This window comes from Haliaeetus leucocephalus, unplaced genomic scaffold, assembly GCF_000737465.1.
Source record: "Haliaeetus leucocephalus isolate CR32 unplaced genomic scaffold, Haliaeetus_leucocephalus-4.0 Scaffold656, whole genome shotgun sequence".
Taxonomy (NCBI): Eukaryota; Metazoa; Chordata; class Aves; order Accipitriformes; family Accipitridae; genus Haliaeetus; species Haliaeetus leucocephalus.
In genome coordinates, this window is record NW_010973092.1 from 8,827,464 (window position 1) to 8,842,077 (window position 14,614).

Consider the following 14,614-nt stretch of genomic DNA (forward strand, 5'->3'; position numbering starts at 1 on the left):
CATCGCAGTCCTCCCCAGCACCACGGCTGGCTAAAACGTACCTTTACTCTCGCCAACCCCTCGCACGCCCTCCCTTCAAATAATTAGCCAGTAGCTCTATTTCTACCTTGCAGCTTTTTGCCACTGTAGCATATTCCCTCCGGGTGATGAACTGTGTGGAGCATTCAAATGCTGGCCACAGGTTAGAGTTTCAGAAATGTTAGTTTGGGAGTGGTTTTTGTTCTGATTTCTCTCCAGGTGCCTGGGAATGCACCTGACAAGAGGAATCAGCTGTTGAAATGCTATTGCAAATTTATTAATAAGTTTGGAGTAATTAATTCCAAGGCACATTTCCAGCATTTTATTTATGAAAGCTATATATTACAGACTTCAGAGGTTTTAGTGGAGGAACACCACTGATAAAAGCAACATAGCCCAAATTTGTAGTCAACGAGATCAATGCATGATTGTCTTGTAGAAGGCTCTTTTAAATGGGAGGGTTTGGGGTGGGGGTTTCTGTTTTTGGGGGCAGAAAGGGTAACCTTCTCTGTATTTGCAGAACACAAAGTGGTGGCTTTTATTACCCATGGAAGGGTTAAAAAAGTATTTGCAGTGTCCTTCCCTTTGGACAAGAGGAAAACAGGATTTAATATGAATGCGGTGCACTAGTATGTCTGTGTAAGCTGGCCGAGCTGTCTCTAAAGCTTCACATCTACAAACATTTTCAGGGAGCTTTGTATTAGCTTGATCTGGGAGCAGCCCTGCAGAACTGTGGCTGTAATGCCAGCCTGGTTAAAGGACTCTGCTCACGTTTCCTCAATATTACAATTTTAGTAGCTTCTTGGCACGTGCTTTCTAGCTTGTGTTTGCTGCAATATTTACAGCAGAGTAACTTTAATGAGTGCAAGAGTAGTTATATTTCATTAAAACAATCCACAAAGCTATTTGACTGGTACCAGTCATTTCAGAGGGTGGTGTAAGTTAGAAATTTCACAACTTCCAGGAATTACCACCCATTTTTGCTGCATGCACCCATCTTCAGAAGCGATTATTTATGGGTCAGGACATGCACGGTTGCCCTTTACAGCACCATTATGATTTCAAACTGGCATTTTGCTGATTTGTTTGTGGCACAGGGAACAACTTTTGTAGCCAAGTGTTGAAATCAGGCCTGATCCAGAGATGAAATGGAGCTTTCTGGCCTCACCACCGAGTCTGCTGCAATTTTATGCCTGAGGACAAATGCCAAGCTTGAATCTTTGTATTGTGGATTTTGTACATTTTCCTGAGAAACATACTTTTCAAAGGAGAAATGGTGCTACTTTTCAAAGCTTTTTCAAAGGAGAAATGGTGCTACTTTTCAAAGCTTTTTCAAAGGAGGAATGGTGCTACAAGACTCTTTTCCTAGCAAATTGAAACATTTTCCTAGTATGATCCTTTTCCTTTACAAAGGCAGCAGAGAAGAAGTTGCCTCTAACTCAGAGATGGCTCAGTGCTGCCAAAGCGTGGCCATGGTACCTTGCTGGGGTACCTCACTGTGCTTCTGGAAGCAAACTCTGTACCATCAGCCTGGGGTCAGAGGCCTTTCCCAGTTTACCCAGTTGCAAATGAGCTCCTGTTTGCTCAGGCTGCTTCAGAGGCACCTGGAGGTAGCAGTTGCTCCACAGCTCCCTTCTGTGCTCTCGGCAAGAGAAAAGAGTGTGCCACAACCGCGCTGCTCATAAGGCTTGGGCAGGCATCTGATCTTTTGCTGAAGATGTATGAACTTCTTTAGAAGCAGCTATGAATATTCACTATGCGCTCCCTATAGGTAATTAAGCAGTAATACTAACGCAGTCCCAGAGCGATTGCCAAGCTGTCGTGTAGTCATTGGTCCTGCAGAAAAGGGACAGAGAATAAAATGAGGAAAGTAGGGAAATACGCTGACAAATGTAGACACCAGGTTTTAGCACTGGCACTAGCAAGACTGGAAACAGCCTCCACTGTGTGTAGCCTTCAGTCATGGCAATGGACTTCCATCAAATTTCTTTGGGCTCATTGCAGAGCTGTGGTGCTGAAAAAAAAATATGTTTAACAAAATTAAGGAGCAGTGGGGGAAAAAAGAAATGTTTCCTATCAGTGATTAAAGCCTCAAGAAAATTCCTTTTTGCTCTCAGTTAGGAATTGCACCATTTCCATATCAATGTAAAAGTCAGTGTGAAAAAGTTATTTAATCTGTAATCAGCAGTGACACAGAATTTAAAAACTATATAGAAAAAAATTATTTGGTTGAATTGGGTGGGTGTTTTTGTCCCGAGAGGCTGGGATGGGATTTCTGGATGCTTTCTTCCAAATAAAGTTTTTTTCCCATTGAATAAAGGAAGAAATTAAAATTACCAGATCTTGAACAAACATACAATTCTTGAATGAATACTTCTCATTGCTTTGCTGCCTTGGGGGCAATAGGTGTAGGCACTGTTGTCCATTCCTTTAATGGCAAATTCAGCTAACATTGCCTTTCAAAATCCACTCACCCAGATTTAAACTTGTCTTTTGTTGGAGAGAGCAATGTGTGTCGAGAGGGGAGATAGACTAAGAAGTTTTACTTGTGTTTGCTTTTACTTCAACGTACATTCCAGGCAAAAAGGATAGCATTTGTGTAAAGTGTATAGGCTTTGAGTCCAGGCTGAAATGTGTGTTCAGGTTGCGTTACCTTAATCCTGTTTAAGGAAAAAGAAGAATCATCCACCATCAGATTAATATTGACTAAATGTCACAAGGATTATGAAAGAAACATACTGTACACTTACCAACAGTGAAATCAAGTTTAAAAGTGTGGCAGATTTATATTTTATTTCCTAAGTGTTTTCCCTAGCCTTCACAACCTGATCTGTTTGAAGCTCACATAATATTCTCCTTGATAAATTTCCACTGTGTATTCCTACTTCAGGTGCTCTCCTGAGTTTCTTTGCAACTTTGCACAAGAGTGCCAAGAAGAGCTTCAAAGGAATTCAGTGATGACATTGCTATTGTTGAGCTGCAGAAAAAGTGTTGAAGGACCCCAAAACTAGTCAAGGAGGAAATATCTAGAGGTCAGCATAAGTTGTAGCAACCTTTCTTCATATGTCTTTTCTCAGTTTGGATGCAAGCCCTTCTGTTCTTTTCTATTATTCCCTTTAAGTTTCTCAGACATTCAACCACAGAAGCTAGTCTGCTGAAGATCAACGTGTGTCTGCAGACACACACATCACTAATGACCCGCGTGCTCATCTTAGAGCTTGAGGCTCATCTTGTTTGCAAGTTTTCTAGCTTAAAACCGGGCTCCATTGATTTCTTGGGACTATGAGTCAGACAACTGCTTCTCCTCCACGCGGCGAAGCTGGCGGTGCTGGAGTCACAAGGAGTTCCCGTCTCGCCTAACTCAACCGCAGCCCAGTGCCTAAGGGTTTACTCACTCCCCATGTGCATACAGTGCCAAGACCAACATCTAGAAGATTCTAAATAATTTATATTACATTTTTATTATAAACACCTTTGTTGATGCTGCACATGATTTCATTACATAGATTACCTGTAAAAGGACAACTCCCCAACACTTTGACAACAAAGGTGGGCAGACGGACAGACCTTTGCAATGAACTATTTCTATAGTATCCTAGAAAGAAACATGAATGAAGCTTTGTGGCTGTTGTTCAGTGCACTGGCTTAACCTAGCTAGGCTATTATTGTTGGGCCCTGAAATGGAGCTCTTATTGATTTCAGATTTGATGAGATTCAAGGGGAGCAACAGCAATTACTATGTTCATCCATTTAAAAACATAAATTAAGGATGAATAAGGCTTTTAAAGCTAGGAATTAAAAGAAGCAGGCGCAAATCATTTCTGCCTTTATTGCATTGGATTTACTTCCTGGACATCTGTTTGCACAGACACCTTTCTGAGACTGTCACATATTACCCTGATGAGACCTACAGAGGAGAGAACCTCGTCAGACAGGTGTTTTCATGAACAAATTGCTGAAAGTGTCCTGATCAATAATGGCGGGAATAGAGGTAGTTTATGGGGCTCACCAGCACGCTATACATTGCCTCTTGACTTTAGCTAGAAAAAAATCATAGCAAATCCTTCTCCTTCTCCCCTCATTTGCACAGTACTACATGAAGGCAGAGCCCTAAAGAAAAGATACACTTAAGCCAAGTTAATTACCAGGTTTGTCACAGGGCTCTGAGACCCCAATTTCATTATAAAGCAGTGATACGCAACACTAAAGGTGTACTGTGGGTCTGGAATTATTACTAAAAGAATACCCAGAGTGGTAAAGAAATGTGTTGTCTAGAAAGAAAAGAAAAAGGAAAGTGGGGAATAGCTAACCAGGTGCATCTGCACCTGAGCGGAAACCTGATTTCCCTCCTTCGCGTTCTATTCACCCCCAAGTGCTGTTCAGCTGATTGCCACCTACCCTTGACAGCAGGAGCATCAATCATTAGTCTAAAAATACCTCTCATCACATTGCATTTGAGCTCTTCTTCTCTCCCTTCCAGCTGATAGTAGTAGAAGCCTAGAGCGAGTTTTGTGCAGAGGGAGCGGTATGTGATCAGTATCTTACCACGACGGCTGGAGCCCAGTTCTGGCCACAGGGAGCGGGGATGACCCTTGCCTTTGCACCAGGGAAGGTGCCAGGACAGTGTCATGCAGCTCAGGTACTTTTGCAGCACACAGGGACAGCAAGAGGCAGCTTAGAAAGCTGAACTGTTGATGCCCACTTTCCTCTGGTTAGATTTGTTGCTGGTTAAGAAGATACACGTTCCAGCTGAGATTTGCTCCCTTCTTGGGGCATTTGTCACTCCTCTCTCCCCTACGGAGTTGCTGGCATCCAGCCAGCGTTGAGCTGACACCAGAGCCTTTGCCTTGGTGGGGTGTCAGTAATCTCCCAGTCTTTCCTCACAAAACTCATGAGATTGATCAGCCAACTCCACATTTGGATGAAGAGGGCTTCAAAAGGCACCCTTCAACAGGAGACCGGCAGACCAACACGCACATGCACAACATGATGCTTCTGCTTTGTTTCAATGTGAAAATGGGATTAAAAAACCACCTTGTTTAATCCTGTCTTGGATTCATGTAATAGAGCGAGATGATTGCCAAAAGCCCAGCCCCCTGGCTCTTTTTGTTGCTTCCATGTTGGCAGCAGCGAGGGCAGATTGCTGTGCCAGGCACGTGCTCTGCAGCAAGAAAGGACAGTGTCTTTCTGTGCAAGAGCTGGAGCTGTTCAGAAGGTACAACAGACTGGTGGCACTGGAGGCTCTTCTGGTGGGTGCAGAATAGAAAGAGGGAGGTGAGAGAAGGTCCAGAAGCTGGATGTCGCTCCAACAACGCACTTGCAGTGGTCCAGACTGCAAGGCTTGTCTCCTGGATGTGGCAGTAAGCTTCTAAGAAACCACTAGTGCCAGAGAAAATACAAACTCTTGTTTGGCAGACCTGTTCTCATGCAGTCTTTCTTCTGAGTCTCAAATGAAAGATGAGAAACAAACAAACAAAAATTCCCCAAACCCTGAAATTGAACTGTAAATATTCCCTTGACATAGGACTCTTGATTTTTGTTCTTCCACGAAGTGAACACATCAAGGGTCTTCGACATTTGTGCCCCCACACCTTATGCACTAGAAAGGAAAAAAGAAACATTCTTTGAGTGAATCTTTGTGGTGATTCAAAACACTTTAGGTAGATCCTGTCATATGCTTTAGAAGTTCCTGACTGATTGTGTGGAAATAAGTTATTGGGCAGAGAACCAGCTAATGGAAACACATTGATGAAATCATTTTTGAGGGACATTAAATGGAACTTAAAATAAAGCTGAAATGGCTTTATGGATTTTTCAGTCAAACTGTTTATGAACATTTATCGGTGGTAAATTACACAGCGTCAGAAGAGGGAATCAGTAGGTATGGCTTTTAATAGAAGTCACTCTGATATAGTACTGTGAGAAAGAATAATTTATTGCCTAGGGATGTACAGTATAGTATGTTTAAATACAAATTATGTGATTGTTTTCTCTTAACTGTCTTTGGCTGTTTGCAGGTAAGTTACCCTTAGCAGCAGCAGAGAGTCTCATAAGATGAAAAAATTACTTTCAGTACTTTGCAATGAAATAGAAATTTTGTATTATGCATTTTTCATGGTAGATAGCAAATGTTTTAATAACAGATAATTCAGGAAGCAGAAGCTGTGTTGTACAATAATAAATTTAATTTACATTTGCTTTATGCTCAGTAAAGGGAGAAGAGGGATATAACAGCTGTGATTGAGAAGGGACATTGTAGCAGCTAAGCCTTGAACTGTTGAAGCTGTGCATTAATACCATTTGCCAAAACCCATCATTCCTCAGGTAGAGGCCGGTAAAAATAAGACTAGGGGAGTGCAAGACTAAAAGTCACTTTCTGGTCCTGCAAATCTTGTCCCTTGGTTTTGAGATGCCATGTCTTATAGTCATGAATTTGTCAAATCTGTTAGATTGTCTGTCCCATCTAACTGAAAAGCTGCTCCCGTTTTTGCTCCTCTTTCGGCTAGAAAACACTTACTTTTCTCCCCAAATATATTTGGGACCAGTTTGTTGCCACTTGCTCTCATGCCAACATTGGCCTAGAGCCAGCAGTTCTTTTTCCTTCATGTTATTTATCCTCCTAATGTATTTATACACAGCATTCGTATACCTCCTTAGCCATCATGGTGCTAAGCTAAAAAGCCAAGTCCTTCCAGTCTTCTTTTGTAGGATAGACTTTTTCTGTTAGTGCAGCCATGACAGTATTTCCTCTCTATACACTTTCCTCACTGGGGATGAGCTGAGGGCTACATGAGCGTTAAAGGATTCGCTGACGATTCTTAAAATATTGTGATTTTTTCATGTTCCTGTTAGACTTGCCTCTTGCCTTTCAGTTTAATGTCACGTTTGCCTTTCCTTTGGCACTGTCTTGCTGCCATGAATCATGAGTGGCACTCAGCCTTTATCCAGGGATGTTCCTATCCTGGAAGCATCCAACATGGAGAAGAAATTTTTACTACTTTCTAAGCACATGATCTTGGACTTCATATTTTTAAATCTCACCCTCTCTCTTTTCTTCCACTCCTTGAGGTCAAACATTTGTTTCTCTGTGACATCTCCCTTCTCCTCTGCAGAGCCAGAATAATCCAATTCAGTGTCAACAGCACATTTCCCTCAAACTTTCCTTCTTTTTTTGCCAAAGCCTTTAGTAAAACCACTAAATGAGGTCACTTCCTCCAGCCTAATGCCTTCACTTTCAACGCCGTCCAACATTGATGATATCACAGCCTGGCTAGGGGCTTCCATAGTGGCCAAGAGCCAGACTTTGACACCAATATCCAGCGTGGTTGAATTTGTCCAAGGCAATTGTTTCGATCAGGAGGCACTGCGGGAGCTGCCGGTCCCCCAGGCAGAGACCGAGACTCTTCAGCGTAGCAGAGAGAGGGCTGGTGGGAGTGGGCACATTTGAGGTCTATAAAATTTCCAGTAGCACAAAAAGAAGAGGACGGTTATTTACTGTTTTTCACAGTCCAAGGCAGAACAAACATCCAGTGAAATCATCAGGCAGCAGGTTGAAACCAAAGGAAGAACTTCTCCAGAGTATTTAATTCATCTGTGAACTCCCTGCTACAGAAATGGGGACACTTAAAATGATAATTAGGTGAGCTGAGGAAAGCTTATCAGTGTCTCTCCAGTGGCTGGATGAGACGGCCAGCTCAAGGAGTCCCTCAGCTGCTGACAGCCAGAGTCAAGGGAGGGATGTCTCAGTCCTGGTCCCTCAGCATCCCCTCGTGGATGATGGCCAACTCAGTGACAGGGACAGGTGGCCCTCTGGGAGATCTTGTGGTCTTAAAACAGAATAATAAGAAATTACGCTGTCAAGGCAGGAAGCCTTATCAAGGTAGCATTCAGTTCTAATTCGTATCAAAGCAGAGAAACAGAAGGGTTTGGAAATCTCATTCCTGTTCCCAGTGCATAAGGGACTCTTTCATGGATCTGGGAATAAAGAAGACAGGAAAAGAGGGTTTAAGAACTGTGTGTCGGGAAAGGAGAACAAGGAGATGGAGGAGAGGTATAGCAGGCTTTTTTATTTTCAGCCTTCCTGAAATGACTGCACTGGAATCTCTGCTGTCTTTGTTTCCAAAGTTGCTCCCTACATTTAAATTAAATAATGAAAGCCTGGAAAACCCCAAGTCATTAGAAATATGCTAAAGTTTTTCCTTATTCTGCAAGCATTTCTGGTTACGTGCAGATCATTATTTTGGGCTTTGCATAACTTAAGTAGCTGACTTCAAGTGTGTAAAAATGAATTAAAATTACCAGCATAAGGTCACCATTTAAGCAATACAGGTGAAAAGGGTATAAGAATATCTATGTGCACCTCTGCAGCTACACTTCCTCATCTTCCTCCTCTGGAAAATCATTGTTTTATTATGCAGGTATGTGCAAGCTGTGTCTTTTGCTAAGTTTCATTGCAAAGCTAATAGCCAAGGCAATTGTGTGGATAAACAGAGATTTAAATCATTTGGAAACTGTGGAGAGAGGACAGATCTGATAATAATAACCTTCAAGCAAGTTACAGCTGCTTTTGACAACTTGTAACGATGAAGGCTTATAGTAAAGTTAAGAGCTAAATAACTGTATTGTGCCATAGGATCAATTCAATTCCCAAGTATAAAGCTTCAAATTTTAGGCTGCTTTTATCATCTTTGAGATTACTTTGTTTTTCTCTAGGTTAAAAAGCAGTTGGTTTTTTTTAATAAATGTTAGAGTGCTTATTTTCATTCTGATTCTTTTTCTTTAACACCATTGGACAGCTTAGATAATTTATTTCAGTGCAAAGAAAGTGTAGCCTTAATGAAGCCACAGGTGTCTCTCACTTATAGCAGAAGTTACAGAAGGATGTTTTATTAACATGTTTTGCATCATCTCAGAACTTTTTTTATTCTATAGTGGCGACTTCCAGACTGCACATTGGTAACAATTATAATAGCACGTGTTAAGAGATCTCAAACAGTATATGTAAACGGTCTCATCAGGATCTCTAGTTTGCACCAATAGCTTTATCAAAGTAATAATTAAGGAATTAAAAAAATGCCACTGGTGCTGTTTGCATGCTGACACTGAAATTGCTGTGATGACTACAGATAATAAATGACTAATTGTTCACAATGCGTCTGAACACAAGACCCCAGGTCTAAATTTAAGAATACAGGTCGTACTTGCTCATCAGGTAGGCAGCTATATATTAGAGAACATGAACATTAATTTCTAGTGCACTGCTGTGTGTAAGGCAGTTAGTACCGTTCTCAGTTGTGTTTTAATTGGCAGTTTCAATGGGAGCAAGAACATGACATTCCGCAGCAAAGAGCATCAGTGACAGCACGTGGGGACTCCTGTGTCCCAATAGAGTATTTTAGAAGTGGAACAGGTTCAGAAAAGAGCAATGAGAAGTCCAGAAAATCTGCTTCACAGTGAATGATTCAGAAAGCCGTAACTTTTCAGAGAATCAGAGAAGGTTGGGGTGACTGGGTCACTGTCGGTATCTACAGAAGGTAGAGAGTCTGCTCATGCAGGGCCAATGGGCTGGCACATGAGGACACGAGAAGATTTAGTGCCTGAAGGCTGAAGTGAGACCTGTTCAGATTAGATGCACATTTTTAAGCTAGAACAATTAGTGGAAAGGCTTCACAGAGGATGGCATGGGCTGCCTTTGGCTTAAAAGGTGATAAATTGGCTTAAATGATATGGGGAGGGAAAACTCATCTTTCTAGAGAGACACAGCATGGCTCGGTCACAAATTACGGACCCAGTGCAGGGATGGCTGGGTGAAATGGCCCAGCCTGGGCTATACGCAGGTGGCCACGGAAGAGGATTGCAGTAGCCTGAAACTTAGGAAAGCTGTTCATATTACCTAGCAGTTCACAGCTCGCAATCTAAAACCAGTCAGCAAATGTGGGTAGTGCTGCCTTCCCCACCATCTCTAAGAGAAGGGGAAATGAGCAGAAGTTAAATAACTTCTGGGTCACACATCAAACCAGTGGCCAGGCTGGGACTAGAGCAGAGTCTGCTGCCTGCTTGTGCTGCATTTCATCAGGTGGACACCTCCCTCCTTTTCACCAGGCAGGAGCACAGCCTGACCGGAGAGACATTTGCAATGATCGAGCCAAAATTTGATTTTCTCCTTTGAGTATCTCTCAGAGCCCAGCAAAAGAAATAATGTCATGGCATGCATCCAGGTTCATTAATGAGGGACGTAGCTGGATTAGATGCCTGGTTACCAAGGGGGTATCTTTTCCAAGCTCCCTGCATCAGTTGGGTCAGCAAACACTTCCCACAGTCAGGGTGCAAGCAGCTGCTTTTACAGCCAGAAGTGCGGTTTACAGGCAAATTCCAGTTGTAATCAAGGCAACCAATTTCAGATGATCAAGATCTGGCTTTTCCTGGGGACAGAAGGGTTGTGTGCAAGAGAGAAATGGGGTCAGGTGACGGGTTAAATTGCACCTAGGTATGATTTGACAATCACTCCCCTGATAACAGCTTATAATGTTTACAATTTGTCTTCTGTTTTGTTTTGTGATTTCAGGAGCAGAAGGCACAGTGTTCCCTAAATCTATAGAAACTCCCAATGTCAGGGCAGACCCCTTCAAGGAACTAAGGTAAACTTTGGAATGTGGTTTAACGGTAACTCAGTGGCGCCTTGTTGGAGTTGTGCATACTGCTGGGCATCATTTTTGCTTTTGCTTAAGAGCTTGGGGATTCACTTTGGAAGGCATCACCAAGAGGATGCCATGGAAGAGAAGGGACCTGCTGTGTTTACATGTAATATGACCGAGCTCAAGGCAATCACAGCTCACGAGAACATTGTTTCTCCTCTGTAACATGCTCTGCGTACCTTGGGCTCAGCATTTGAAAAAAAACAGAGAAATCTTTTCCTGGTTGTGCAGGGAGATACTGGAGTCCGGGCTGAAACACAGGGAGTAGCAGCAGGCAAAAGGATAATGCTCCCCAGCATTATCTGTCTCGCAGAAAAGCAAACCCTCCCTGACCTACACAGGGTCTAGCTGTGCATGCATGTAACTGCTGACGCTCACAGAGATGCCGCTTGCTGACAACAGTATTTCAGGAGGCAATAAACAGCACAGCTCCTGAGAACCAGCTTTGCCCTCAAGCTTATGCTGGGCATTATATTTATTAAAAAAAAAAAAGGCATGGCACTACAGGTTAGTTTGGATGACTAGTCTCTGAAAAGACACTAATCATATGGCCTAATAAATTATTGACTGAATCTCCTGATATCTTCTGACCAAGAGGGCTGTAGGGGTTTGCCATCAATGCTCTAATTTTCCTTCCTTAGAAAAAGAGAGAGAGAGAAAAGGCGAAAAAAAAGTCTCCAGAAGGACATCTTGTCCTTAGGTCTTAGGTTGCAAACTCCTTTCCTGGAAACTGCTGGGGTGAAGCAATCTTCAGACAGCTGAAGTTGTGCACGAGCGCTGCAGATTTACTGCGGATGCAGTGAGGTGGGAGAGGACCTCTCATTAACTCTCTCTGCTCTGATACCGGGCATAGTTATGGCCCAGCTAGATCACCGTGGAAGATGAAGAATACCCTGGCTGCCTTCCCTTGGGTCTCTCTCTATCTTTCAGTTTCTCTCTGGAAACACTCTAATTGTTCCCATTTTGCACTCAGGGGTTCATATGTCAGACAACAAGCACAGTGGTGCTGTGGTTCAGTTTGTTAGGAAAGTTTGTTCTCTTTCTCCGTGAAGTAACTTTAACCCTGCCTTGTGGTTTTCCCAATCTTGGTATATTTCCTTTAAAAAAAGAGGAAACAGGGTCTTTGCTTAGCCTGGCATGTGACTGCCAGGGCAGCTCCAGGGTCTGCTGTGATGGAAGGAGCCGCAGGAGGGCAGGGTGCGGTGGTGCAGAGCACACGTACCCTCCGTTTCTCCGGGCAGAGCAAGCAAATGAAGCAGTCAGCAGGTGGGTGGATTTGTAGGTGAGGTTCGGGGAACAAAGGCTTTCAGGCACAGCCCATGTTTACTGACATTTTCAGGGGAAAAAGAAAAAAGAAAAAAAGCAAGTTCATAGTTAAAATATCCACTAGCATCTAAGTCACTTACAAAACCAGGTCCCATTTTCAGTAGTGAAAAAGAGATGCAAGATTTAGGTCTAAGTTTGTGGTTACTTAGGAGTTTTCTAAACATGGGAGGGGAATTTAATCCAAATAAGTGTAGGGTGTCATATTAGAGGGGGAAAATGTGAATTAAAATGGCCTTAATCTGATTACGTATGCTTCTATTCCAAAGGGAATTAAGATAAATGAAGTTGAAATGAATTATTGGCAATATCCATCCGAGGGGTTGATTCAGTATATTTGCTCTGCTTTAAATTCGTGTTGTTAGTTCACTTGTTTTATGCAGAGAGCCATTAGATAACTGACTTCATTAGTGGACTGGGTGAAAAAAATCCTATAAAAATTGGGGGAGGGGAGGGGCGTGTCTTTTTTTTTTAAGGGAAAATCATTAAATAGGATTTACCTTGAAAAAAAATCCCACAGGGTCCTAAAACATTTTGTGTGCTTCTGAAAACTTTATCTTGGCAAAAATAAATGTTTTTCCACCACCCTGAGAAGAAAAGAGCAATGGTAGCATGGTGTAGAGAAAGCAAAGTTTTCCAAGAGCAAATGCTCTGTTCCTCCCCAAACAAAGAACCATCCATCTCTCTCCCTACATGTTGGAGCACTGGCTGCTTCTTAGGTAAAATGGTGCCTTTTGGGTGCAGTACAGAGTTAAGAGAGAAAATAATCTTACTTTGGGGGGACATTTTTTGGTACCTTCCTATTTTGACAGCAGAGTGTGTGCGTAAGGTGTCCTTTTGGCCTATTTAAAAAGATGCTGCAGTGAAATGGGGCTGAATGAGATGGCACCCTATGGGTCCTGAGCTCTCATACATTGCTAGGAAAACAGCATTGTAAACATGCACTCAGTAGCTAGCTTGATTCTAAAAGACCTTTTTCTGTAAGAAATCATGCAAACTTTCTTTCCTCCTTAGTCTGAAGTTCTCAGGGTGGGAAAGTACACATTCAGCTATTGCAGGCCGTCGCCAAGTGCCACCAATCTCCATCACTCTTCCTAGACCAAATAGTTACGATTAGTTACATGATTTATCCATTTGGTCTTTTCAGTACCATACTGACTCCCACTTTTTCGTTAGGAGACTTCAAAATAAGGAGACAGTGACTGTCACTATCAGAAAGAGAGGAGACCAAGTGCTCCTGTCACCACAGGGAGTCAGACCATCTGTATGTCTTCTTTCCCTTTCTCCTCTCCTTAACAGACTGATTTCCCCTGCAAGACAGGCAGTACGCTAATCATGCCAGTCACCCCTGTTTCTTTCCTTCTTTTCCTCCCATCTCCCAAAGCCCTTCAGTCATGCCCAAGTGTCATGAAGACTGACACGCTCCAAGTGACAGCACACACATCCTCAACAGACTTTCTGTCCCCATTTAGCTGACCAACGGTCTTCAGTTCATGTAGCCTAATTCATTTATTAGTAACCAGCTGCTCTACAAGGTGGTCGCCTTCCTGGAGAACAGACAAGGTGTGTTCCTCTTTCCCGACTGCCCTTTTTAAAACACTTTTGTCTGCAGTGGTTTAGATGGAGGAAAATCAGGTGGCCATATGTGCGTAACTTTTTCCCTGCATGCTACACCCATCACAAGGCTGCAAGAATTAGTTCGATGTTTGTTTGATCCAGGTCTGGACTTTGCTGCTGATCTTCTCAGGAGGTGCTCTCTCGTGCTGCAGACTCATGTGTCCTAAACCAATCCTATTCAGTATCAGTTGTAGTAGGAATGCCAGAGCTCATAAATGTCTTGTTTAGTGCAGGGTGTTATTAACGGTTCATGTTTCCTATATGGGATCTAGAATATTCTTTAATAATGACCTAAGAACTAGAGATGGTTGAAAAACTATTTGATATACTTCTGTGAACGTTTCCATGTTTTTACTTATTTAAAGTAATTTTAGGCTCTTGAAAGTTTTGGTAGTTGTTCATTGGGTTCAAAACTGGTCAAAAAAGGTAAAAAAGAAAGGAAACAAATTCAAATTATTTTGAAATTCTTGGAATGGTTAATATTGCCATTCAATATCATCCCAAAATAGTTTAGGGGGAGGGCTTGGGAGATTTGTTTGGACATTGAAATAATTGTACTTATCTGCATTGACTCTTTTTAATGCAGGCTGGTGTCTTTGACATATGGTAATGTGATTGCCTATGTATAAAAGTTGAATTCAGGATGACCTTTTTTCACTGGATTATTTTAGTAGCACCCAAGTAACTTGTCAAGAGCCTGTCTTGAGAGCCTCTCCTTGACACTGGCAGGAATCACCTGCCTTTCTCTATTTATCTTCTTCCAAAAGGCAAATATATCCAAGGAGGCTAACAGAAGTTGTCGGACAAACACAAGATCAGCACTCTTCCGAGGTGAGGGATAAAGGCTAGACTAGCCAATGAGTAAGGAAGAAGGGAAATAATTTGAGGGGAGGGGATTAAAAAGTGGGTGATCCAATATAAGAAAAAATATCAGGAGGATGTTGTTAAACTGCTAAGTGCTG

General features: G+C 42.4%; 1 protein-coding gene across 1 annotated transcript in view; it reads left to right on the forward strand.

Annotated features, from left to right (window-relative positions):
• Positions 1-14,614, forward strand: part of SGCD (sarcoglycan, delta (35kDa dystrophin-associated glycoprotein)) — a 210,791-nt gene that overhangs the window by 166,630 nt on the left and 29,547 nt on the right. The window contains exon 6 of the mRNA XM_010578986.1: positions 10,583-10,655. Within this exon, the coding sequence (XP_010577288.1) occupies positions 10,583-10,655 (73 nt within the window). The remainder of the gene's footprint in view (positions 1-10,582; positions 10,656-14,614) is intronic.